This window comes from Peromyscus leucopus, chromosome 13 (genome assembly GCF_004664715.2).
Source record: "Peromyscus leucopus breed LL Stock chromosome 13, UCI_PerLeu_2.1, whole genome shotgun sequence".
In the NCBI taxonomy this organism is placed as follows: domain Eukaryota; kingdom Metazoa; phylum Chordata; class Mammalia; order Rodentia; family Cricetidae; genus Peromyscus; species Peromyscus leucopus.
In genome coordinates, this window is record NC_051074.1 from 47,320,665 (window position 1) to 47,345,794 (window position 25,130).

Below are 25,130 nucleotides of genomic sequence, written 5' to 3' on the forward strand. Positions count from 1 at the left end.
ACAAAAAGGTGCTATTTGTCCAGTTATTCCCCACCAAGTATTTACTGAGCCCACCAGGTTCTAGCTGTGGTTTTAGGTTCAGTGAGCTTTCTACATGTAGAAGAGTGCAGAGCGCAATTCCCAGGTCTGCTAGGTAGCTATGGGCCTCAGTCCAGGTCCTTGATGTTACTGAGTCTCAGTTTCCTCACTTGAGGAGGAGTATTGTAGTACCCACAGTGTACACTGTGAGACTTAGAGACATGTACCATGTGGTATAACTAGTTTAAAATAGACTGATAAAGTATCCTTCTTATCGTCATCTGAAAAGAAGACACAGTGGATGATGTAGGAGAGGTACCAGAGTTATACACAGCATTGCAGTTTAAAGAGAGAGAGCCATTTAGGGATCAAAGAAGGTGTGCAGAAGACGTGGCAGCCGAGTGGCACTTGAAGAGTCAGTAGAAATTTAATGAGTAGAAGTAGCAGAGGGTAGCTTAGTGATGATTACCAGCAAAGACTTAGAGTTTGAAAAGGATGACGTTTAATCAGTAGTGTTTTTGTTCAGAGCAAAAGAGGTATACAGGGCAAAATTGGAAAAGTAAACCGAGCCAAGGACACAAAAGGCTTGGGATGTCAGGTTAAGTGCTTACGGGAGCTTCACTGAAGGATTCACTGCTGTTTCCCCACCGTCTACAACAGTGCCCAGTGCATAGTGGACATTGAGCTAACATTACAGATTAACAACTGAGTGTGGTTTAGATACATTGAGTAGTTTTGCCATGAAGTAGGCCAGGTAGAAATTCCTTTCTTCCTTCCTTCCTTCCTTCCTTCCTTCCTTCCTTCCTTCCTTCCTTCCTTCCTTCCTTCCTTCCTTCCTTCCTTCCTTTCTTTTTTCCTTCCTTCCTCCCTCCCTCCCTTCCTCCGTGAGTAAAGGTAGAAGAAGAGAATCGTCCTCTGACCTTTGCACACACTGTAGAGGCTTGTGTGGCACTTGCATACACACATACACACGTGTACACACACACACACACACACACACACACACACACACACACACACGCACACACACACGATTTGAAAAGAATTAGTCACACCAGGAAAGTTTGGGCAAAGCTGCCATGAAAGACTGGCTACCACCATCTAGGAGGACGTGGGCTTTGAAAACTAGTAGCAGCTGTGTAAGGAGGCCGCTAGATGACTCTCGAAGTTCCATGGCAGGTGGCCTTGTGCCGGGTGGTAAGGAATAAGTAGCAGACCCCTTCTCCTTTCCTCTTCTTCCTCCTCTCCCTTCATCTTCCTTTCTATGCTCCACTTCACTAATATTCACTGGCATTTGCTTTTAGAGAATATATTCCAAGAGACATGGATACCGAAACTGGATGTCCATTCTTTGTATTTGTTTGTTTTTTGTTTTTGTTTTTGTTTTTTTTTCAAGACAGGGTTTCTTTAGTGTAGCTTTGCACCTTTCCTGGAACTCACTCTTTAGTCCAGGCTGGCCTCGAACTCACAGAGATCCGCCTGCTTCTGCCTCCCAAGTGCTGGGATTAAAGGCGTGCGCCACCACCGCCTGGCTGGATGTCCAGTCTTGGTTCCAGTTGAATATGGGACAAAACCATCCTTTACTGTTCATTTTCTTTCACTGAGTTATGATATTTCATCTCTATCCTTATGTCCAAGAATTTCTATGAGCATCTGCTACTATGTGGATACTTTGTATAGTGGTAGTCTTTTCTTGGGGTCTGGATACAATGAGGCCATTTCATGCCCACTCCCTGCTGTAACACAGGGTTCCGGTGAGTTCCAAGCTGTGTGTCTCATCTGGAAGTCCCCAGGGCCCTGATCTGCTGCTGCATGTCTGTGCCTCATCAGTATATTTACATTGTCTTTGGGCTAGAGAACCATAAAAAGCATCATACTTTGTGGTTCAGAAAGGTCATTTTGCTGGTCAGGTTTTTCTTCTGGCTCCATTATATTGTGTAACTCAGAAAATTCCCCGTGAGCTCCAACTTTAACCAAAATAGAGAGCATGTGAGAGCCCTGAGTACTGACCATCCGTGTGGCCACCTTGCTCTCATTTAGAAAAAAGATGGGCAGAAGCAGGTGATCTGAGGTGCCTCTGGCAGGGACTTTTTCTTCCCTGCCCAGCAGTTTCTGAAACTGCATGGTCCCAGATGCTTTGAGCACTCGTTACATTCTGACAAGTCACTTGGAGGAAGTTAGCACCTTTGTCAGCCAGCTCAGGAGGTCAGGCATCTATCTTTGTGACCTGCTTCCACCCCTGTATGGGAGGACTACTGTAGTCAGCCAGTTAATTACCTTGCCTAATGAGCATGTAAACAGGAGAGTTCCTTGTTAGAAAATAACAATACGCTGATTCTCCAGCCTGTTACATCTTGATACATGCTTGGGATGCTTCGGTTTGCTCTCTTGATTACCACATTGACACATGGTCCTCACGTTTTCTTCCTGTAGTAAATGGAAAACAGACTTCCTTTTACAGAAAGGATATTCTGTAACTTTGGCTAGAGAGATGTCTCAGTTGTTGAGAGTCCTTGCTGGTCTTCCAGAGGCCTGGGCTTTGGTTCCTAGCATCCACATGCCAGCTTACAACCATCTGTAACCGCAGTTCCAGGGCATCCAGTGCCCTCTTCTGGCCTCCTTAGGTATCAGATATCCATGTGGTGCACATATAGGTAAAACACTCATATATATATATAATAAGAATTAAAAAGCTGGGTGGTGGTGGCACACACCTTTAATCCCAGCACGTGGGAGGCAGAGGCAGGCAGATCTCTGTGAATTTGAGACCAGCCTGGTCTACAGAGTGAGTTCCAGGACAGGCTCCAAAGCTACACAGAGAAACCCTGTCTCGAAAAAACAAACAAACAAAACAACAACAAAGGTCCTATAAATCAGTAGGTTTGAAAAAGAAAAATAGTATTAAGTAGTTGATTTTGGTTTCTCACTTTGCCTGCATTGAACTGATGAGTCTTTCCAGGGGGAAATCAGGAGCCTGTGGTTGATGAAGGGTGAGGTCCGAGGGAAGCTCCATAATTGTATGGCTGTGTGTATTGTTAAAGGCATGCTGGAACAGCCACCTCGTGAATGAGCTCCGTGTAAAGCAATTTGATACCAGCAAGTTTATTGGCTCCAGGTAGCTGAGTAAGGCACCCAGAGGTTAAATGGTTTGCCGCAGGCCACCCAGCAAGTGTGTGGTCGAGCCAGATTTAGAACATTGTTCTAATTAGCTCTTGACTTCCAGCTTTGTGCTCAGGCTTACCACTCTGTCCCCACACGTTGGAGTTCACTTGTCAGAGGAAGGAACACTTCGTGTGTTGACCTGTCTGCATATGTTACTGTTATTATTATTATTATTAGTTAATTCGCAACCAAATGAGGCAACCTGGAAGACAGTGAAGTATACTCAGACAGTAGAGTCCAAGGAAAGATAAAATTCCAAAGAAAGGGATTCCCCAAAAGATGATGATGTAGTGATGGTACGGGAGGATAAAGGTGCTGTGCTGGTCATCAGGTTCCTCGGAGCTTCCAGTGGAATTTGAGAGATCGGCTGGTCACTGTAGCACAAGGAAACCAAGGGTGTGGTGAGAGCCTGCGTCCATGTGAGTAGTTCTCAGCTTTGACAGAAGTGGGGAGGGGTGAGACGGCAGGCGGCGTGGGTGAGGCGGGGATGTTCAACATGGATCTGTGTGTGTGTGTGTGTGTGTGTGTGTGTGTGTGTGTGTGTGAGAGAGAGAGACAGAGAGACAGAGAGACAGAGAGACAGAGACAGAGACAGACAGAGACCAGAGACACTTTAATGTGCTTGAGCCAAAGGAACATAAATCCCTGGGCTCCTAGAGCTTGTTTTAGTGGGGAGAAGAAACCCTAGCATTAAGTCAGTAAGGAAACGATAATATTAAAATATGTCACCCACTTAAAGAGAAGGGTGGTAAGGTTTATGCAGACGGGTAGGCCCTGGTGATGGAACATTCTTCTGACAGGACATGAGGAAAGTAAGTGGCTCTTCTCTTTGGTGTTCTTCTTTCTCACGACATACAGCTCTAGTCTAACCCTGAAGAAAACGTCAAAACGAACACACAAAAAGCCCACATAAAGGAGCTGGTAGATGGCTCAGTCAGCAAAGTGCATGCTGTGCAAGATGAGGGCCCGAGTTGGGATCCCTAGCATCTACTGCCATGATTTAAAGATTGCACTTTCAGTGTTTGTAAAGCTCTAGATTTGTTCCTTAGTAAAACACACACACACACACACACACACACACACACACACACACACACACACGCATGCATGCACATCCCCACTGGGTTTGAAATGGTAGGTAAGAAAAGGAATACTGGTAGTCTTAGGAGATTAATTTAATGATCTATATGATGATATTCTATATAATGGGAGTCTTGTACTTTATGTTGATTTAATATGTTAATTTTTCTTAGTCTCTGGTATGCAAGATGAAATTGGAAAAAAAATCCCATTTCGCATTTCAGAATTACTAAAACTCATTGCATAATTCAAGAGTTCAAGAGACTGAAGCTTAACTTGAGACTCAGAAAGAACACACAAATCCAAACCCTGTTTGCATCTGGAAACGTTGGGGAAATTGTATGACGTTCTAACACAATAAATACTAAAACACACAGCAGAGACAAGTCCACAGTCGCCACCTCTGTATAAGGGAACTGACCACAGTTGCCATGATCTGTGTATGGCATTGATGTATCTGAAGGAAAGACTTGGGTCCGGGGATAGGGTTCAGTTGATAGAGTGCTTGCCTGGCACGCTTGAACCCCGTGTTTGGCCTCCAGCATCCCCCGAAATCAAGTGTGGTAGGGAACACCTAAAGCCCCAGAGCTTGGGAGCTGGAGGCTGAGGACTCAGGAGTCAGGATCACTTCCAGTTTTGTAGTGGAGTTGAGGTCAGCGTGGTAAGTAAACAGATAAATAAAGTTTGTGTATACTAGTTTAATTTACATGTATTAAGCAATACAGTTTGGTGCTGCTGATTTAAATATACTTGTTTAATGACCTAAGATCTAACAATTAATTGATTAGTCATAGTTTTTAGGGAAAAAATCATGTTTCTCTACCTTTTCAGCAATGTGTAATGGTATTAATTGATAGTTTTACCTACTTATAAGCAGTAAAGAAAAAAATATGTTGCCTAATTTTATCTGTTCCTTTGGTAAAGATGTATAGTATATGCATGTGACTTCTGGGCACTTGAAATGCAGCCAGTGTGCCTGAGGAAATTAGATTTACTGAACTTAAATAGCTATATATAGTCTCTGTCTACTCTATTGGATTGTATCATAATCAAGGTCTATTCTAATTATACCCAACCTTGGAAGTCCAGCAGTTCTCCTGTAGCATTCTTTCTTCTCAGGTCAAGCTATGAGATTTGGTACCTCAGGTCCCGAAAGATGAAATGATGAACTAAAGCCTGCCACGTGGGCCATAATTTTGCCATAGGCTTGCTCTGCTTCCAACTCTGTCATGGGTTCATAAACTCTTGACCTTTAATCTCAGGCTAGACCTGTCCTCTGAGGCCAATCTGGAAGCCAGGGAGTTTGGCACTTAACCTTTTTCCAGGAAAACTGGAGAATTCTGAGAACCAGAGTCATCCATCATTAGGCTTTATAACCCAAGGAAGCACAGGCATAATGATTGTAACATTCCGGTTTGGTCAAAGGACAGTGTCCCCCCACTTCTCCTGTACCTCCTTACCCAGCAGACCATGAGTGATTTTCGGTGTTGTGAAAGCATTTGGGACTTTTAGACTGATTGCAATATAGCCCAGCCACAGAATCCCTCGTGTCTCTTGCTTACTATTTTCAGTCAACAGATCAGAGGTTTTTTGAGGGCAGACTCTTTACAACTGCTCTCAAAGACATCTCTGTGTGAATAAAAGTGGTTGGCCTTGTTTCCCATTATCAAGGAGGTCTACCCTGCCCTGCCTAAGTTCTCATACAAAGTAAGGAGTCGTGTGTGTTCCTGACAAAGAAAGTTTGTATGTTGTCATACCCTGTTGTGCATGGCTGACATAGAAGAGGTGTAGAAATGGGGAAGTGATCAGACAGACTGGTGTACTACAGAATGCAGTGAACTGTGTGCCAATGGTATCTTTTTGTTTTCATCCAGGAAATCCAGGATTGGTGCTGCGTTGCTCTCACAGATACTGCCCTGCTGTCTTCACAGAGGCCTCCGAGAATAAGCTCCGCGTGTGTCTGTGCCTGGCCTCCTCTGGGCAGCCAGATGAAGGGTACTTCCACCGGTTCCCACAGCTGCACTGCTGAGCCACTGCTCTGTGTTGGCTGAATGTTCGTGACAGCCTCTCCTGAAGTCGTTTAGGAGGCTTAGACCCTGTGTCATGGAAGCTTTGGAAGTGGATGACATCAGCCCTGCCTTAGAGGTGACTGAGGACTTCTTCAGCACTTTCGATAGTAAGCTGGAAAAGGCCGTACAGCAAGCAGAGGTGTACGGGATCCAGGAAGTCCCTGAGCTGGTGGGGCACGAGGTACTCAGTAACCTCACAGACAACGGTGCTTTGAGAAATGTTGCCTCCCTGGGCAAGGGGACCATGATTTGGGACCACTGTAAGAGCAGGCTCCTCGAAACCAAAGCTCAAAATGTCTTCCCTGCCAAAGAGCAGCTCATGGTCCAGAGAGGAACCGCCCCAGACAACCTCTCCTGGATGGAGCAAAAGGAAGCGTCAACCTTCAACTTCTTCAACTTCTGTCAGCGTCGGAGGGACAGACCTCGCTCCGTGAATGACTTATTGGATGAGACCACCACTTTCAAGCCGGGACATGCTCGGTCAAGGTCCGACATCACCCACGTAGACTGGCGGCTAGTCCTCAGCACCATGCCGCAGCAGCAGCAGCAGCAGCAGCAGCAGCAGCAGCAGCAGCAGCAGCTGGCCCTTCAAGGCCCTCACTTTGCCAGGCCGTCTTTCCTGTTGCCTTCGCCCAGTAAGGTTGAAGATGCCCAAGGAAATACAGGTATGCTCATAGCTGATTTAGTGAACAGCTGTTCATGTCCCCTTTGTCTCCCTCACATCTGCGACTCTCCAGTATCCACACCTGCCTTCTCTCTGTCCCAAGCTTTGTTCTTTGCTTCAAATCAGCCATCTTTTTTTTTTTTTATCTTCTGAAGAGGTGTTTAGTGAAATTATGACTCTGGTTAAGTCTCTCTTCCTAATCGTCTGCGGTAGAATATTCTCACATCAAATGTAGTATTTTCCTCTGAACACTCTGTGGTCCCGCTCATTCATATCAGATGTTTATCGGGTCACACTCTGGACTTTCTTAACCTTACTCCCAGGTGGGTTTAAGATGTGTGGAGACACTCTGTCCTACAAAACTTTTCATCAGTGAAGATTCAGGAAATTACCCAGAATGCCAGACCGTAGATGGCCACTGAAGTGTGTGTGTGTGTGTGTGTGTGTGTGTGTGTGTGTGTGTGTGTGTGTGTGAGTGACGCTAAGAGGACAGAAGAAGCGGAAGGCACCGTGAGCTGGGCTGCTCCAAAAGGGCTTACAGGGGACGTGAAACGAAGGACATGGAATTCAGAAACAGTTATGGAAGGTGGTGGTCAGAATCGTAGTCTGAGCACAGGTGAGAAAGGGCCGAGTATAGCCCAACTGTAGAGCAAGGCCGTGGGTTCAGTACCCAGCCCCACAGGCTGGGGGAAGGGAAAGGAAACGCAGTGGAGAGTAAGCAGACTTTGTGGGTAGAGGAAAAGAAGAGCCAGTGGTGGTCAGAAAGATGATTAAAGTCTCATGGTTAATACACAGCTGTGTGCATCTATCTCTGTCAGACTTACGTGCTCACACACACTCTCCTGTGTGACATGAGAAGCCATCTTTCCATTTACCACAGCATTTTCCTTCAAGATTATGACTACTGATTTTTATTACTAATGATTCTTTAATTACTCTACTCAACTCTTAAATAAAAATGGCTTCTCCTCAACTCACTGGTGTGTGTGTGTGTGTGTGTGTGTGTGTGTGTGTGTGTGTCTATCTGTCTGTCTCTCTGTGGTGTGTTCATGCTTTACAGTACTCTGAACTGAACCTGGGACTTTGAATATTTAGGCAAGTACTCTGCTACTGGCTTCCTCCCCTCTCCTCCGGCCCCCAGTTGGGTCTCAGTGTGTGCATGTATTTGTATAATGGTTGTTGTGTTTTTTAGAAGGGCCAGGAATTGAATCTTGGATTTCTAGGTAAACACTCTACCATGGAGCTACCTCTCAGCCTTTCTTGTCTTTTACGCTCCACTGCTAATTAAAAAGATAAATGTCCTGTGCCTGAGTGTCTTGCCTGCATATATGTATGAGCACTGTGTGGGTGCAGTGCCCCCAGTGGTCAGAGAGGGTCGATCCCCAGCAGCTGGAGTTGCTGAGCCACCATGTGGGTGCTGGGAACTGAAACCCAGGTCCTCTGGAAGAGCAACAAGGGCTCTGCACCCCTGAGGGATCTCTCCAGTCCCTTTACTGCTGTTCTTAAGTTAGGTTCTACACCTACCGACAAGGGCTCTGCACCCCTGAGGGATCTCTCCAGTCCCTTTACTGCTGTTCTTAAGTTAGCTTCTACACCTACCAACAAGGGCTCTGCACCCCTGAGGGATCTCTCCAGTCCCTTTACTGCTGTTCTTAAGTTAGGTTCTACACCTACCAACAAGGGCTCTGCACCCCTGAGGGATCTCTCCAGTCCCTTTACTGCTGTTCTTAAGTTAGGTTCTACACCTACCGACAAGGGCTCTGCACCCCTGAGGGTTCTCTCCAGTCCCTTTACTGCTGTTCTTAAGTTAGGTTCTACACCTACCAACAAGGGCTCTGCACCCCTGAGGGATCTCTCCAGTCCCTTTACTGCTGTTCTTAAGTTAGGTTCTACACTTACCATTGCCCGTAGTCAACTGATACATTTAACACTTTAGTAAGTAAGGTTAATTTGTAACTGTAATCTGAGCGGAGATATCATTTGGAATATAGAGAAGGAAATACAGGGTTTCTGTCCACGACAGGCCACATTTCCACATCCAGTACAAAGTCACCCTTCAAGACCCTTTTCTTCCCTGTCAGAATGCAACTTGCCATTCTTTTTTTTTTTTTTTTTTTTTTTTTTTTTGGTTCTTCGAGACAGGGTTTCTCTGTGTAGCTTTGCGCCTTTCCTGGGACTCACTTGGTAGCCCAGGCTGGCCTCGAACTCACAGAGATCCTCCTGGCTCTGCCTCCCGAGTGCTGGGATTAAAGGCGTGCGCCACCACTGCCCGGCGCAACTTGCCATTCTTCCTCTTTCCTTCAGGGCAGTGGTTCTCCTCAACCTTCCTCATGCAGTTCCTCATGTTGTGGTGACCCTCAACCACAAAACTATTTCGTTGCTACTTCATCACTGTCATTTTGCTCCTGTTATGAATTGTGTAAATAGCTGAGATGTATCTCCCAGTAGAGTCACGACCCACAGGTGGAGAACCACTGTTCTAGACTCAAATCTTCAAGAACAGCTGGCAGGATTACCACTATAGGACCAGAAGGAAAGGGACATAAAAAGCAAGCATTTGGTGACTGAGGAGACAAGACATCACTGGGACTCCTGAGCCTGGAGCACCTCATAGCTTTGTGTTTGATATGTTACATTGATGTAGTAGGGAAGCTCTTCCACTAGCAAATGACATCAGTAGATTCTCTGTTAGAACTCAAATGGAATTCTGTCATCGTCACAGTAACCGTTTGTAGGTCCTCAGCAGGACCGGATGAAGAGGTTACCCTATTTCCAACCTTTCCAGTTTGTTCTGATTATAAATACAAGAATTGGCCATCCTTGGCATCTCTCATGCCCTGGTCTTTCCCCTTGAGTATCTGACAAAGCATGATGGTTACTCTTTTTTATTTTGCTTATTTTTTTCAAGACAGGCTTTCTTTGTGTAACCCTGGCTATCCTGGAACTCTCTCTGTAGATCAAACTAGCCTTGAACTTAAGAGAGTTCTGCCTGAGTGTTGGGTTTAAAGGTGTGTACCACCATTCCTGGCTTGTGATTGCTATTCTTTAGTTCTTGAGTTTTAAAATTCTGAGTACTAATTTATCGTGAAATATGGGTAGTGATTTTGAAAAGGAAATTATAACACATGGACTTTGCAAGTTTAGAATAACACATCTTAGCCACTGCTTGGTCATTGCAACAGGAATAGATAAATGGGCAAAAGGCATGGCCAGCTTCTCACATCTTTTCTTGCTGACAAGCTCTGGGAAACAGGCAAGATGTGTCATGTTTTTATTGCCTGTCAGTTAAGGAGCAGGGGCCAGCAGGGGCCTCCAGCAGTTAGGCTGAGTGTGGAAAAGCATTCTAGATTTGTGGCTGATCACCCATTCGGAGGAGTACACAGTTCTCATCTAGGTGTATGCGGAGAGCTGATGTGAATTGACCCCATGGATTTGGAGGCACAGCAATCAGCCAGTCTCCTGGGGTCAGGGCTGTCCCCCAGGGTGAGTTCCCAGTGACAGAGCCACCCAGGGCACAACAGACACTGGGAAGGCAGTAATATATGAGCTGACCTTTGAGGCCTTATCACATTTTTTGACTGTCTTATTTTAGAAGCTTGTGAATGAATGCATTCTGGAGACTGCATTGCCTCAGACATAGCCAGACTAGGGCTGACTCTTTCCAAAGGAATGTTGGCTGAACTAATAGAGAGAGGGTGCTTCATGGGGTCCAGCCATGGGGTATGGCTTGAATCCAGCCTCATTATCATCATCATCATCATCATCATCCTCCTCCTCATCATCATCATTACTTTCAAGACAGGGTTTCTCTGTGTAGCTTTGCGCCTTTCCTGGAACTCACTCTGTAGCCCAAGCTGTCCTCAAACTCACAGAGAGCTGCCGCCTGCCTCTGCTGGGATTAAAGGCGTGCGCCACCACGGCCCAGCCAGTCTCATTGTTGCCGCGTGTGTTATCTGAAAATGACAGGCTATGAAATGTCAGGGGTGAGGTCATAAAATGATAAAAAGGAACGGACCTAAGGCAAAGTGGCAGCTGTTATTATAAAGGATTTCCAAGTATGTGGCAGAGCCCAAAGCTTCCTTAGCCCAGCATCTTTCCATCCTCGTGCCCGCTGTACCCAGGCAGCTGTACTGCTCCAAGGCCTTTGACTCCACTGTACGTATGTGGTTTCCAGTCCTAGCACTAATCTTAGTTGTATAAAGACATGCTCTTAAGGAATAGAGATGGTGTCTGTCCTTGATGGTTTTCCACTCTGCGTCACTGTCTTGGTATTCACTGAAGAACAGTACACTCAAAGGCATGGAGGAATTCCTCAGAGCATAAAGAAGGTAGAGTCCTGCCATCTCAGAATGAGGTCCAACTATACACCCCTTAAGTCCAATGAACATGTGACTGTTAGATATGTTTTTATATTGAATAATCGATTGTACACACACACACACACACACACACACACACACACACACACACACAAGTGAAGACACATGGTAGACGAAGACGAGACGGTCTAGAAAGAATATTCAACCAAGATGCAGGAGTCTCATCCCAACTCTCCTCCTGACTCACTGTCTCTTTATCAACCTACTGAGACAGATTAAATTATCTCTGGAGTCCTTCCTAGCCCCCAAACTGCATCATTCTAGGATATGTTTAAACAGATTCTGACTCATGGTTGTGTGGGAACTAATTACTATATTCAGATCAACAATTAAAGATCATGAGTGAAACAAAAGTATGGTTAGACTTTCCTAACAAGTGAGAGATTTCTCTGTGACTTGTAAGTCTACTGCTGCATGAAGTGCAGTGGTAACTTTTTAAATGAAAAAAAAAAAAATTAAAGGACTCTTTTGTATTCGCTGTAGAGCCCTGAAACTCAGCAAACTCCCAGAACGGAACTCACTTTTCCTCCCTGACTGTGCTCACGTTTTCATCTGCCCGGCGAGGGCAGTGGTCAGCTGAGCTTTTGTTTCCGTAGGTGCCGCGCTCCGGTGACCCGGGCCGCTCCTAGGCGTCTGTTTTCTTGTTCTGAGTACTTGAGGAGAAAGAAGGTCTCAAGCAGGGATGTTCTTTATGGCTAGACAGACCGCCGCAGTCCAGTCCTTCATCCTGGGCTTTATGTGACCGCTTCAGTTCTCTCTTCCCCATCTCTCACTAAAAAAAGACAAATTTGGGACTTGGACTGAAATGACTGCTTTTTCAATTATGCTGTTTCTCAAAAGCCCCGGAGCCAGGAGAGATGGAAATATTCATGCAGGCTTAGAATAGGTGAGGTCACCAGGACACGGTCTCTTGCTGAATTTGTGATTCACCCTCCAACAGATTAGTCAGTACAAAGAAGTTGCTAAAATAGGTCACAGGAAGTTGATTATGTATGGTCATACAGTTTCCACTGGTTAATGATCCCACGTTGGCCATAGGAGACCCAGGCTGCTTCCCTGACAGCCTCTATTCTAAGTCCTAATGCTGCCCTAAGGGACCCGGGAAAATGGAGCGTTTGATGGTCTTCGTGGGTGTCCTATTAATGCATTTTATTTTCTTTTGACTGGAAAAACTGTGTTATTAATTTTTCAAACTGCTAGAGTTATCTTTCTAAAACACAGATCTTTTTGTGCTACATGTCTATAGAAATGAAGTATACGGGGCTGGAGAGATGGTCCAGAGGTTGAGTACTGGCTGCTCTTGCAGAGGGCCCGGGTTTGATTCCCAGCACCTATACACCTGTAACTCCCATTCCGGGAGATCTGATGCCCTTCTTGACCTCCAGACACACACATGGCAAACAGACATACATGTAGGCAAGAGATTCTTACAATAAATGTAAAAATATAAAATTGAAAAAGAGAAATAAAGGAAGAAACCATGCATGGCTCCCCATTACTTGTGAAATCGTGTGAACTTTAGGAGGCATTCCGGCATCTCTCCAGCCTTATCACCCGGGCGATGTGCTGGGCTCGGCTGTGGCTTTTTGCCGTTTGTGAAAGGACCGTGTGCTTCCCAGATCCTGCTTTTGCCCCAGCTGTCTTCCTCACGGGAGATTCTCCTCGTCCTTTTTGCTTTCCATAAATCCTCCGTTATCTTTCAAGGACTAGTTCAAATGCCACGTTGTCCCTCAGACTTTTCCAGCTCTTTTTCTTCTTCAGTATCCCATGTTTTCTTCCAAGCACAGTTTCTTCTCTTGTATAGTATAGTTAATTGCTTTCTGTCAATCTCCTACCTTAGGAGCCCTTTAAAGATGTGAACCATATTGTAGAAAACTTGGTTCTGGACCAAGTATGAGCATGTGGACAGTTGAAATACCGTGTGTGTGTGTGTGTGTGTGTGTGTGTGTGTGTGTGTCTGTCTGTCTGTCTGTCTGTGTGCCTGTGTGGAGGCCAGAGAGCCCCATCAAATGTCTTCCTCTAATACTCTCCACCTTGCTTTCTGAGGTAGGGTTTCTTACTTACCCTGACTCTTGCTGATTCTGCTAGATTGGCTGGCCAGCAAGCCCCAGGGACCCTTCTGCCCCAGCTTCCCAGAGCTGGGGTTACAGGTACCTGCCGCCACAGCTGGCCTTTTGCAGTTGGTGCTGGGGATTGAAGTCAGATCTTCATGCTGACGTGACGGGCACTTTACCACTGAGCCGTCCTCCTGACCCTTGAGAGGTTGAAGTCTGTGTCTTAGCACTTAGGAAAATCGGGACAGATAATGAATTGGTGAGCTCTTCCTTGGGGAAGACTGTGTCTCCCACTCTCAGCATTCCATAGCTGCCTGTAGTTCTTCCTGTAGGCTTGGGTTTTCCCTGTTCACACTGGTGTGTCTGTTGTTCTTGTTCAGCTCATGGTTAGGCAGTCATGTTGGCGTGGCTTATGGGTGTAGCTTCTGACATTGCTAGTCCTGAAAACGTCCATGCAAGTATATTATACGGACGGAGTAGGTTGTGTTTGTGTATTTAGGAATATATGTGTGTGTGTGTGTGTGTGTGTGTGTGTATACAGGTACATATATAACAAATATTGTTATACAAATATAACAATAATTAGTGAAAAAAGAGGCCATGAATTTTAAAGAGAGAAGGAATGGTATTTTGGAAGGTTTGGAAGGAGGAAAGGAAAAGAGGAAAGAATATATTATAATCTCAAAAAATAAAAGAAATAATTTAAATAAAATCAGGGCAGAATAGCTACCTTTTTCCTTCTAAAATGGAAATGGCTTCTGTTCCCCTCCGTACCTTAGCTGTATCAAATTGAATAAGACTTATTATTAATGCTCTTAGTAAGAAGTACCGTTTAATGAGAGATAATTTTGTATCCAGCTCCTGCTAAGAAGTGCTCATTCATTATCTTTTTTAATATTTACAGTACCTTAATATACTGGGTAATATTGACCTAATTCTACAAATGAGGAAATGGAGACTTAGACATGTGAACTGACCCACAGCCGTGTGGGTGAGACTGACCCAGAGAGGACATGTGACTGCTCGGATACACTGCCTCCTGACTCTGGGGATGTTGAGGACTTACTTGTTCCACCACAGATAGAACAGTTTGATCCAGATTGAAATCCTGGAGATTAGAGCTCTGCTGTCAACTTTCCACTTTGTAACCTAATTCTTGCGTGGAACCTCTTTGCAGATCTTAAATCGGAATGTTTTCAAAAGCCAGTGAACAGTGGCCTGTGGCATAACTTGTAATTGTAAGGCCATTTCATTTTTTTCCTCATCAGTTACTGAATACTTGGCAGATGCCAGGCACTGTGAGCAACAACACTTAGCAAAAATTCCAGAGAGAGGTGGTCCCAGGGCTGCTTCTCTGTTTGCGCGCTGTCTTCGGTGTATTAATGATGTCTCATGGCTACAGCATCCCCAAGGCTCATCTTCTTTGAAACTCCGAAGGGGAGACAGCAACTTTTGGGTCTCTTTCTCAGAGCCTCCTAATATCATCCCAGTTTCAGACTGGGTGGCATGCCCAATCTCAAGGCAATTTCAAGTGAAGGACAATAGGGTATTGTAAGTGGTTTAAATAAATTATGATTCTTTCCTCAGGGCAGGGGAGAGGCCATCTCCCCTGAGCATTTTGTCTCCATATCTGAACAAAATTTGGGTTCTCCTGGTGAAGCATTTGACAGGTTTCACCTTAACTGAAGTTGAGAGAGTGGAATTTGTAGGATTCCTTCTGGTTGGTGCATTTCTGTGATTCTCTAAGTTATACAAAGATGTGATGGGATGACAGTCTTAAAATCTAAGCAATGGAGATTCTTTTATGTTTATTTTCTTCAGATTATAGAGGCAGAACAGAAAGTTCACTGTGGCCTATAATCACATAAATGTTCATGTTTGAGATTGTTTACTAGGTTAAAAAGTTGGGTTTGTGATCTCCTAGTCGGTTTTACATCAGAGAAGTTAAGTTGACCAGGACTGAACTGACCGTGGCTACTGTTGCCTACCACAGGGAATTAGCATATCTGGCTTATAGTTCTCTTAGAGCCTATGCAGGTGACCTGCCTTTTCTTCTAGCTTTATGAGGGAGAACAAAAAAAAAGATACCCTCTTTACTCATCGGAAAGATCTCCAGTGTAACTGTAAAAGGGATATTGTTTGAGGTTGGCATCAAATCTTTTCTGACAAAATGTTTATTAAGCTGAGTGTGTGGGATAGCGCCTCTGTATTATGCTGGCCAGAAGTATACTGGCACCATGGAGCATACTCAAAATGGTCCCCATAGTATCCCGGCTTCATGGGCTTCATGGGCTTCATGGGCAGTGCCTGACTAATACGGCCCTGTTAGTTTCACTTCCCTCCTGTGCCTGAAATGAAGAGAAACAAAGGCTTAAAATGAGTTCGAAGTGTTTTTTCCTAGCTTCTGCCTTTAACACAATCAAAAACCATAATACGAAACAAATTAGACAGCCGCCAGCTGTGTTTTATGGGCTAAGAATGGCAAAGGAAAGAGTGAGTCAGTGATCTAGGATGCAGGAGAAGTCTTCAGTGAGGAAGGAGTATTCCAACCGAGAGTTGAGGGCTGTCTGCAAACCCCCAGAGTGGGATGGCTGGGGAACTGACCTGCACAGGAGAGTTAAGGGGCTCCGGTGATGGAGACTATTCAAAGCAGACACATGGACTTAATGTGGTATGCTTCCAATGTCTTTCAGAACCCTCAAAAATGTCCTGAGAGTCAAGATGTGAGAATCTTTACAGGGATGTTGGCAGGGGTGGAGGGTGGGGGTAGGACAGCCACCTCCCTAGCAGCGGTTTGTGCCCATGTCAGAGCCCCTGATGAGACTAGCCATTGGCTTTCATTTTCGTGTTCTGCCCTGGGAAGGAGGGGTGACCTCTTGGCAAGTTTAGGAGAGGAACTAGGTGACAGCCTCTCTCCTAAGAAGCACCAGTTCTGCTTCTGATCTGCTCCAGATCTGCCCCTGCAGATCTTGTGTGTGAGTCCCTCAGAAGGGGGTGCCGTGGCTGTGGAGGACGACTTGTGACAGACACAACCCTATAACCCCGGGGTTGTGCTTGCTTAAACGTAAGTTGCATTGTCCGACCAGCTGATCGTTGTATGTGCGTGTGTCTGAGTACACCGTCAGTGTCTCGGTTGGTTGAAAGCTTTGGTGAGGAGGAAGGATGCAGTTTACTGGGTCTCCTCAGGCTTCAGTGGCACCAACAGTGGATTAGAGGGTAAAAAGAACCCGAGAAGCCACTTGTGCCCAACACATCAGGAGGCTATGACTGGAAGAAGCAGAGTTTGAGGCTAGCCTGGACCTCATAGCTAGACCCTGTCTTGGGAGAGAGGGAGGGAGGGAGGGAGGTAAAACCAGTTAGGCAGCTCTGCCAGTGTGCATCAAGTGAGGTGAGGACCTCAGGGAGAGTGACAGTGGCCAGGAGAAGAAAGTGGGCCACATGGAGAGTAAAAGAGATCAGCTGAGGACAGATGGAGTAAAGCAGGAAGGAGAGCGGGGCCACTGTTGGAGTGCCACCCCTTCTGTCTTCTCTCCATAACCACCGCCAGCCTCTCTCTCCTCAGTGTCTGTTGCTGACATTACCTCCTCTCCAAGACTTACCAGAGCTTCAGAAACAGATCTCTTCTGAGGTTCTGAACCCATGAGCTGTCCTCGTTGAAAGGGTTTGGGCACCTTGGGCATCATAGTGTGGCCACTTCCAGACCCATCTTGCTGCCTCTGCTGTGGGCTCTAGACGTGGGGGATTCTAGCCAGGTCACCCGTGGACACGTTGTACAGCTGTTGGTAGAGACAGCCGTTGGCGTGCAGGAGAACGAGATCAAGATTACTGCCCTTGGAGGAGAGAGCTCTTCACAGAAAAGACAGCCATGCGGTGTGATAACGGAGGACTGGGCATGGTCCTTTCATCTGAGTGGTGAGGGAGTCTCACTGAGGAGGTGCAAATGGGGTGGTGGTGATAATACATAAAGCATTGGAACTAGAGGGAGAAATTCCGGAAAGTATTGTAACATCAGAGGCTTGAGGCTAGAATGTACATGGCTTATGTAAGAGACATAGGGAGGATCGCGGATGGAGTGTGAGAGAGGGTGAGAGATGCTAAAGAGAATTATCAGAGTATCAGAATTACCAGACAGTACCCCACAGAACATGGATTATTAATGTGGGATCGTGAAAATAATATCATGAATTTGGAAATTCTGATTTTTTTACATTAGAGATACATCCTGAAGTATTTATAGTTGAGATGATATAGTGCCTATAATTTGCTTTCAAACTTTCCAGGGGAAAAAAAATGAAATAAAAACCAAGAGTTGGACAGGTAAAGGTGACAAAATAAAACATCGTAGAAACCCTCTGTCTCTCTCCACCTCGTTTTTTGGGATAGGCTTCTCACTGAATCTGGAGCTGCTCACAGTTTTGGCCAGCTTGTCTAGCCTGCACGACCTGAGCCCCTAAGCGCAGGGGTTACCGATCTGCATCCCTATCTGGCTTTTGATGTGAGTGCTTGGGATCCAAACTCAAGTTCTCATTTGCACTTTACCTCCTCGGCCATCTCCCCTCACCAGTGATTTTTGAAACTGAACAGTGTTCACTTTCTACATGTCTCCAAGGGTATTTGAAATTTTTTGTAGTGGAGAACATTGAGGGGCAAGTTTGGGAGCTTGGACTAAGTATGACTTCTTAGAATATGTGAAGGGTTTTAGCCTGACAAGGAATATGGAGAGAGCTACGAGAGACCCAGAAGGCTTCACCTGGAACACTGTGAGATAACCAGGGAGGGGCAGATTGGACCTTGATGATGGTGGAGGCCCTGAGAAAGAAACTTTTGGGAGAAGTGACGTGGAACTAATTGCAGAATTGGAATTCAGGTGGGTGGGGCTGCAGAAGCGGACTCAGGTGCCCTGCCGGGGACTTCTCCCTTCCCCTTCAGTCAGTAGCAATCCTGGGGACAACCAGGAGGAGGGGGAAGGGGTCTTGACTGAGGAGGAACTGAAGCTGGTCTTGGGACTGCCAGCAGGGTGCTGGGCAGCGGTGAGTGGAGGTGAGAGGGCCGGCTAGCTCCTTAGTTTCGTTAGGAAGAACTTCTGGGTGGTGGTTTCTTGTGAAAGTTAGCGGTTACGGTGAGGCATTTAGAGCATGTTTCTGCATTTTTTGTTTTGTTTGTTTTTGCTCGGGAAATGGTGTAAATCTTATTAGTGATCCTATCTGAATAATTAAGATTGAAATTCTCTTGTGAAATTGAGCACTTTAAAATGTATATGTATATGTAAATTAAATGAGTAAAAATGATAAGATCTGGGGGAAACTCCAACTATGGGAAAATTTTATACACACACACACACACACACACACACACATATATGTCTTCTGATTTGTCAGTAGCAAAAAAATATTTAAAAATACACTTCAGACCCAATAGAAAGTAATAGTTGCCAGAAATTAGAGAGACATAGTAGTTCCCTAGACCTCTATAATTAAAGGTGTTAATCCTACAAGCACATTTAAGAAAATACGCTATAAACATCCTGCTCTGAGAAAGCACTAGGTGCCCCAAGAAGCTTGCGGGGCCCCTCTCCTGTCCTCATGACTCTTGGTTTGTTTGGAGTCAGGGCTTTCCACTGTAGCCCAAGCTGGCCTCAAACTCATGGGGGCCTTCCTGCCTCAGCTTCGTGAGTGCTGAAGCCGGGGGTGGGGGGGTGGGGGGGGGGACAAAGGTAGAAGGTCTTATTGGGTGGGCAAACAGTGCTGGAGCACACGTTAGCTCTAGTACCCTGGAGATTTCCTAGTGAGACTTCTTGTCCCCTCCACCTGACCTGTCATCTACATCTGAGCTTACGCCTCAGACAGGCGCGAGAGCATGGGTTGGCGTGCGGCTGGGCCGGGCACAGTTACAGTCCAGCTCGGAATTAATTCCCAGTAGCTGCCCTCAAAAGCTCTCAGGCAGTAAGAAGAGGAGGTGGCAGTCTCTCTCTAAAAGCAAGAGAGGTGGTTTGTTTTCCTCAAGGACTCATCGCTGAGCTGCCGGGTCACAGGATTGAGAGTGGGGGCCACACCTCCTGAGTCTGATTATGCAGGAGGCAGCCTGATGGAGGCGGGAGGGAGAGGTGGCCGCTGCGCCTCTGACAGCCCTGCCTCCCTCCTGATTGTCAGGAGAGAAAGATGCCCAGAGAGGAGGTCGCCATTATCTCTTCCTACAAAGGGATTAGTGTGGCTTGTGAGAAATTAACGGCTTTTTAGTCACCACAGAAATAGTCATGAATTAACATTAGGACCAGAGATGTAAAGCAGCTAAAATAGGCCTTTCTCCACCTCCTTTCTCTCCCTTCCTCTGTTGATTTCCTATTTTAAAATGAGAGCTAGCTAGCCCTTTCTCCCTCCCTTCCTTTTTTTTTTCTTTCCTTACCCGAAGCAGACATCATCCCCTTTGCAAGTGTGGTCTGTCTTAAGGGAATGATTCAGTGTGTGGCTGTCTGTAGAATGCGTCAGCGAGAGATTGAGAAACAACTTAGACGGTAGCATTTCTAACAGGTCATGTCTTTCGGACCATTCTCGTGCATGGCTGTCCTTTCACTGCAGACCAAGGTCTCAGGAGACCAGGCACAGTAGTCTTTACCTGTAGTGTAAGTACCCAGGAAGCTGGGGCAGAAGGACCTTGACTTTGAGGCCAGCCTTGGCTACAAAATGAGAGCCTGTCTCAAGAAACAAATTCTCAGGAGTCTCTCTAGTGACAGTCCCTTTTATCCAAGTACTGTGTGGCATTCAGTATCGGTTATCATGGATTGCAGATGTTTTACCTAGATACACATGTACACGTGAGGGTGAAGGAGAGGAGGATGGGGAGGGAATTAAACCTACCACGTGTTAGATACTGGGCTAGAAGCTTATTTCTGATTTAACATGTACTTTTCTTTTTTGTTGTTGTTGTTGTTGTTTTTCATTTTTTATTTATTTGAGACAAATACTTGCTTTGTAGTACAGACTAGTCTCGGACTCATGATCTCCATGATCCTCTTGCCTCGGTTTTCCTGGTGCTAAGATTACAAGTATACCTGCACCTGCCTAACAGATGCAATTTGTTACTAAGGACCCTGTTATTGTATTGATAAGGCATTGTCCTGTGTGCTGTGCTATAGAGAGGAAAGGAGAGATGACTCCATTAGTGAAGACAGACTTGAAAAACAAATCAGATACTGTTTGTCTGTACATTAAATAACTTACGGTACTACAGTCTGATAGAAGCCTGCGGTGGAGGAATAATGTAGTAGGGCTCCCTGACGCTGACCCAGGGGCCGTGCGTCTACAGATGAGATGGGGGAAGGCGAGAGGACTCAGGAGGAAAGTCAACTATGTGGTCGCTGGCTGAAGCCGTGGGCTTCAACCTGGCAAGCCAAGCGCACAGCATAAGCACAGTCAGACTCAGAGAGAAAACCGCCCCCTGAGGTGGGAGCTTGCAGGTGAGGTCGGACCAAGGGTAGAGATGGTGCTGGCTTAGGGGCCAGGTGCTGCCCTGAGGGCTGGTGGGCTTGCCTGAGGAACAGTTTATAAGTGCAGAGTTCACCGTCTCTGTTCCCCCTCCTGGCTTCACCAGCCTGGGAGCAGACAAGAGTCGGAGCAGGGAATTAGCTTGTGTGCCGGCAACGCTCTCTTGTATGTTGGAACTCTGCAGACTTTCCCTAGAGAGGGAGGAACCTGGCAGATGTGATTAGTGTGCAGGGCACACCTGTTCTGTTCACAGCCTCCCCAGCATTTCTGTTTTGCACACAGGCCTCTGTGTCACATTGACATTGCACACCCCGTATCGACCTGTGCACTCGTTCATCACCTCAGGGTGAGAAATTCCCCCCAGTACATCTTGCCTGAACTTTACTATTTCTGCTTTGTTGAATCTGAATCAGAAAGACGTCAGCCCCCAGTGTGGTTGGTTCCATGTACCTGCCTTCTCATAGTTATAACTTTGACTTTTCTTCCTTCTAGAACACAAGCAGACGTTCCCAAACATACTGAAGAAGGGCTATCTGGAGATCAGGAAGAACCACGACAGTTACTGGCAAAGCTGTTACGCCGAACTCTCACCCTACAACTTACGCTTCTACAGCCTGGACAGCAGCGGGAACCAAAGCCCGTACGCCACGTACCAGCTGTCACACTTCCAGAGCATATCTGTGCTAGGCAATCTGGAGGCCAGGCTGGTAGACACTGTTCTCTATGACAACTCGCAGCTGCAGCTAAAGGCGGAGTCCCCGTGGGAGGCACTGGACTGGGGGCAGAAGCTCTGGGAAGTTGTGCATGCCGCTGCACCCAATGGCACGGGCCGGCAGGATGAGCTGGCAAACTCACCAGGGTTTGGTCATCATGTTGACTGTACACAGAACCACTGTTTACCGAAGAAATCCAGTGGGCTGCTGTCCACCCCTGTCTTGGAGAGCCCCAAACAGTACCAAAACATCCTCAAATCAGGGACACTCTACAGATTGACCGTCCAGAACAACTGGAAGGCGTTTACATTTGTGCTGAGCAAGGCCTACCTGATGGCCTTTCACCCTGGCAAGCTAGACGAAGATCCCCTGTTGAGCTACAACGTGGATGTGTGTCTGGCGGTGCAGGTAGACAACCTGGATGGCTGTGACTCTTGCTTTCAAGTCATTTTCCCCCAAGATGTCCTCCGCCTCCGGGCTGAGACCCGCCAGAGGGCTCAGGAATGGATGGAGGCTCTGAAGACAGCAGCCAACGCGGCGAGGAGTTCCGAGCAAAACCTGCAAGTCACACTGCGGCCCAAACCCAAGGAGCAGATAGGTGGCCACGAGCTGCGGAAGAACAAGCGTCAGTCGGTGACCTCCAGCTTCCTGAGCATCCTGACAACCCTGTCTTTGGAGCGAGGACTCACCGCTCAGAGTTTCAAATGTGCAGGTATGGAGTGCGCGTCCAGCCTTGAGCTCGTTCACAAGCATCCCCAAATCCTACAATGGGAATTCATTTGTAGACCTTCTCATGTGACGGTCACAGATGTTTGTTCAAATCACCTATTTATAAAAAATATCTCTCCCCCAAGAAGTATACTTCATTAAAAATTTGCTGGGTTCCAGGCCAGCAGGGGCTGCAGAATGAGACCCCGTCTTTAAAAAAAAAAAAAATCTGAGCGGTCCACAGGAGGCTGTGTTGGGATTGCCAGGAGTTGAAAGCTAGCGGCCAGCATGGGCTACAGATCAAGTGTCAGGTCTGTCAGGGCGACGGTGTTACAGTGTGAGACCTTGCCTCAAAAATTAGCCCAAGCCAAACCAAATCTGTCCGTCCTAATACTCACTGGTAAAGCAAATAGAAGCCATGATGTATGTCAGTGAATCCAAATGACTTGGCCAAAGCCTGACCGGACTGGAATTTAGGCTTCCTGAGTCAGCCACGATCCCATTTCCTCTGCCTTCTTGAATAAAGGTCACTGTGATTGTGTACGCCACAGATTGTTTCAGAATTTTAAATCCTAGTAACTACTGGCACAGGATTTAACAAAGTCATGGTCAATCTCAGCTGCCAGGTAGGCAAGGCCGATGTTCCTTCTTGGCAGCTGAGATTGACCATGACTTTGTCAAACCCTGTTGGACTCTGTAAAAAGTCAGCATTGCAGACAGCGTGGAGATGGCTGGAAGGAGGGCACACAGTTACTCAGCAGACAATTCCTGAGGCAGGAGGGGAAGCCCGAGTTCCTGGAGCCACTCTGTGAGGTTGACAGAGTGGACCGGGGCCCAGGGCTCTGCTCTCTCCATCTACTGTAAGCTAAATTAAAATCGCCCCCTTTCACCAAACCCCCCAACTTGTGATGGTAATTTGCCACAGAGACAGACTTCACTGGAAGCCTGATGGAGAAGTTTTAAAGCCAAGTTTGTTAGACTTAAGCATGCTGGTTAAAAATGAACAAGAAGCTCACCACCAGCCAAGAGCAGGGTTTACATTCTGGTCTTGCTTCTGCAAGCAATTGAAAAAAAGCAAATGGTGGTGGTCAGAAAACTCACACTTTCAATTCAGTATAGTCACACTGACCACCTTTCTATTGGAAACTAATCGACTTTAAGGAGGATCTCCGTGACTGTGCAGTGGGGACTTAGAGGTGGGGCTGGCAAAAGGAGAAACTCTGAGCCAGAAATACCAGGACAACCCCGGGTGGCAGTGCATACCTGTATTTCCAGCACTTGGAAGGCTGAAGCAGGAGTGTTGCCAGTTTGAGGCCAGTCTGGGATCTATAGTGAAATCCTGCCTGAGAAAATAAAAATACACATTGTGAGAAACACTGAGCCAGTATAGAAGCTTCAAGAGGTGTGTGTGTGTGTGTGTGTGTGTGTGTGTGTGTGTGTGTGTGTGTGTGAATACATATGACAGACTAGACTTTGTGTTGAATCAGCCAGCTACTTTTGGAAGTGGTTTTGAAATAAGGCAATAGTTTTAGTAGTTCTGGTGTATTCCATTTGTCTTGTTTTTATTTATTTTAGATATTGTTAGTGCTTCAGGGTCTCATTGGTGCATATATTATTATATTTCAGAATTCAGGCATACAACAGTATTAATTGCTTACAAGATAGGCATCCCGAACTCATAGCATACTTATGTGACCTTAGATTGCTGATAGGGTCAGTCAATCTCTTGTTATTGGAAGATGAGCGAATAGCCCAGTCTTGTTCACCAGGCTGTCCCCGGAGTAGGAAGAGAATGAAGCCTGGGGTGGTCTGCGAGGGCTGCCATGTCGTTAGTACGTCTCACAGTTCTCTAAGATTGCTTCCCAGTGGAGTGTGCATTGCCCATGGTATGCACTGAGGAAATATTTGAGAACAAACCAAGTGCACGGAAAACGGAGAAGTTAAAAACAGGAAAAGGCAAAGCGAGGAGAGGAGGCAGTGGGAAGGAGCTGAGTAGAAGAGGGGAGGCAGGAATGGCGCTTTCTGGACGCATCACCGGTTCCCCGCGATAGCATGCCTCCCTCGCTGTCTAAATTTGGTGCTCGATAAAGCCGGCTTGCCGGCGGGTGGTTGAGTGGGGGCTCGAGGGAAGCCAGGGCAGGGAAAGAAGTCTAAGCTCCTCGCTCTGCTCAGCTGTTGCTCATACTTGGGCTTGGCACTCCCGTGGGATGCAGGTGGGTTTCTAATTTAGGGTGGAGAGGATGCTAATTTACATACGTAACGTATAATGTAGCGCATTCCAAAGTAGGATCAGTTCTGTTCCATTGCCCCCCCCTTCTTTTTTTTTTTCCGTCAGAGAGTGTGGTATCCAGCCGCCTCATGATACATGTAGTTTACAGACCTTTTCCTTTTTAGTGCTAAACAGGGAAGGAATACTGGTTTCCTGCCTCAGGTTGGAAATTATTCTGTGTGTCCTGTAGGGGGCAGAGTCTCAAAAGAAAAAGGAAAAACAAAACAAAACAACTTGATAAACAAACCTGATTTTTTTTTTAAAATTACTCGGTGGCAGTTTGTTATATCAAAGATTGTTGTAGCAGGTGGCCCTTGAGGACCTGTGTTTCCTACCGTTAATTTAAATAACTTGCTCTGCCTTTTGTCATTCTGTCGTCCTCCTCATGACAACGACTCCGTGAAAAGCAGCTGCATACATAGCATGTGTGCCTTCCCAACTAACTGCCAGTCAGCCCCACACATCGGGCTTTATGTATTTCTTGAGAAGCAAATTCCCAGAATTTCGTGGCTGTGCTGTATCTCTTTACACTG

At 46.3% G+C, this 25,130-nt stretch overlaps 1 protein-coding gene across 1 annotated transcript in view; it reads left to right on the top strand.

Moving 5' to 3' along the window:
* Nucleotides 1–25,130, top strand: part of Plekhm3 (pleckstrin homology domain containing M3) — a 165,065-nt gene that overhangs the window by 14,012 nt on the left and 125,923 nt on the right. The window contains exons 2-3 of the mRNA XM_028886701.2: nucleotides 6,135–6,994; nucleotides 21,400–22,332. Of these exons, the coding sequence (XP_028742534.1) occupies nucleotides 6,364–6,994; nucleotides 21,400–22,332 (1,564 nt within the window). The 5' untranslated portion in view covers nucleotides 6,135–6,363. The remainder of the gene's footprint in view (nucleotides 1–6,134; nucleotides 6,995–21,399; nucleotides 22,333–25,130) is intronic.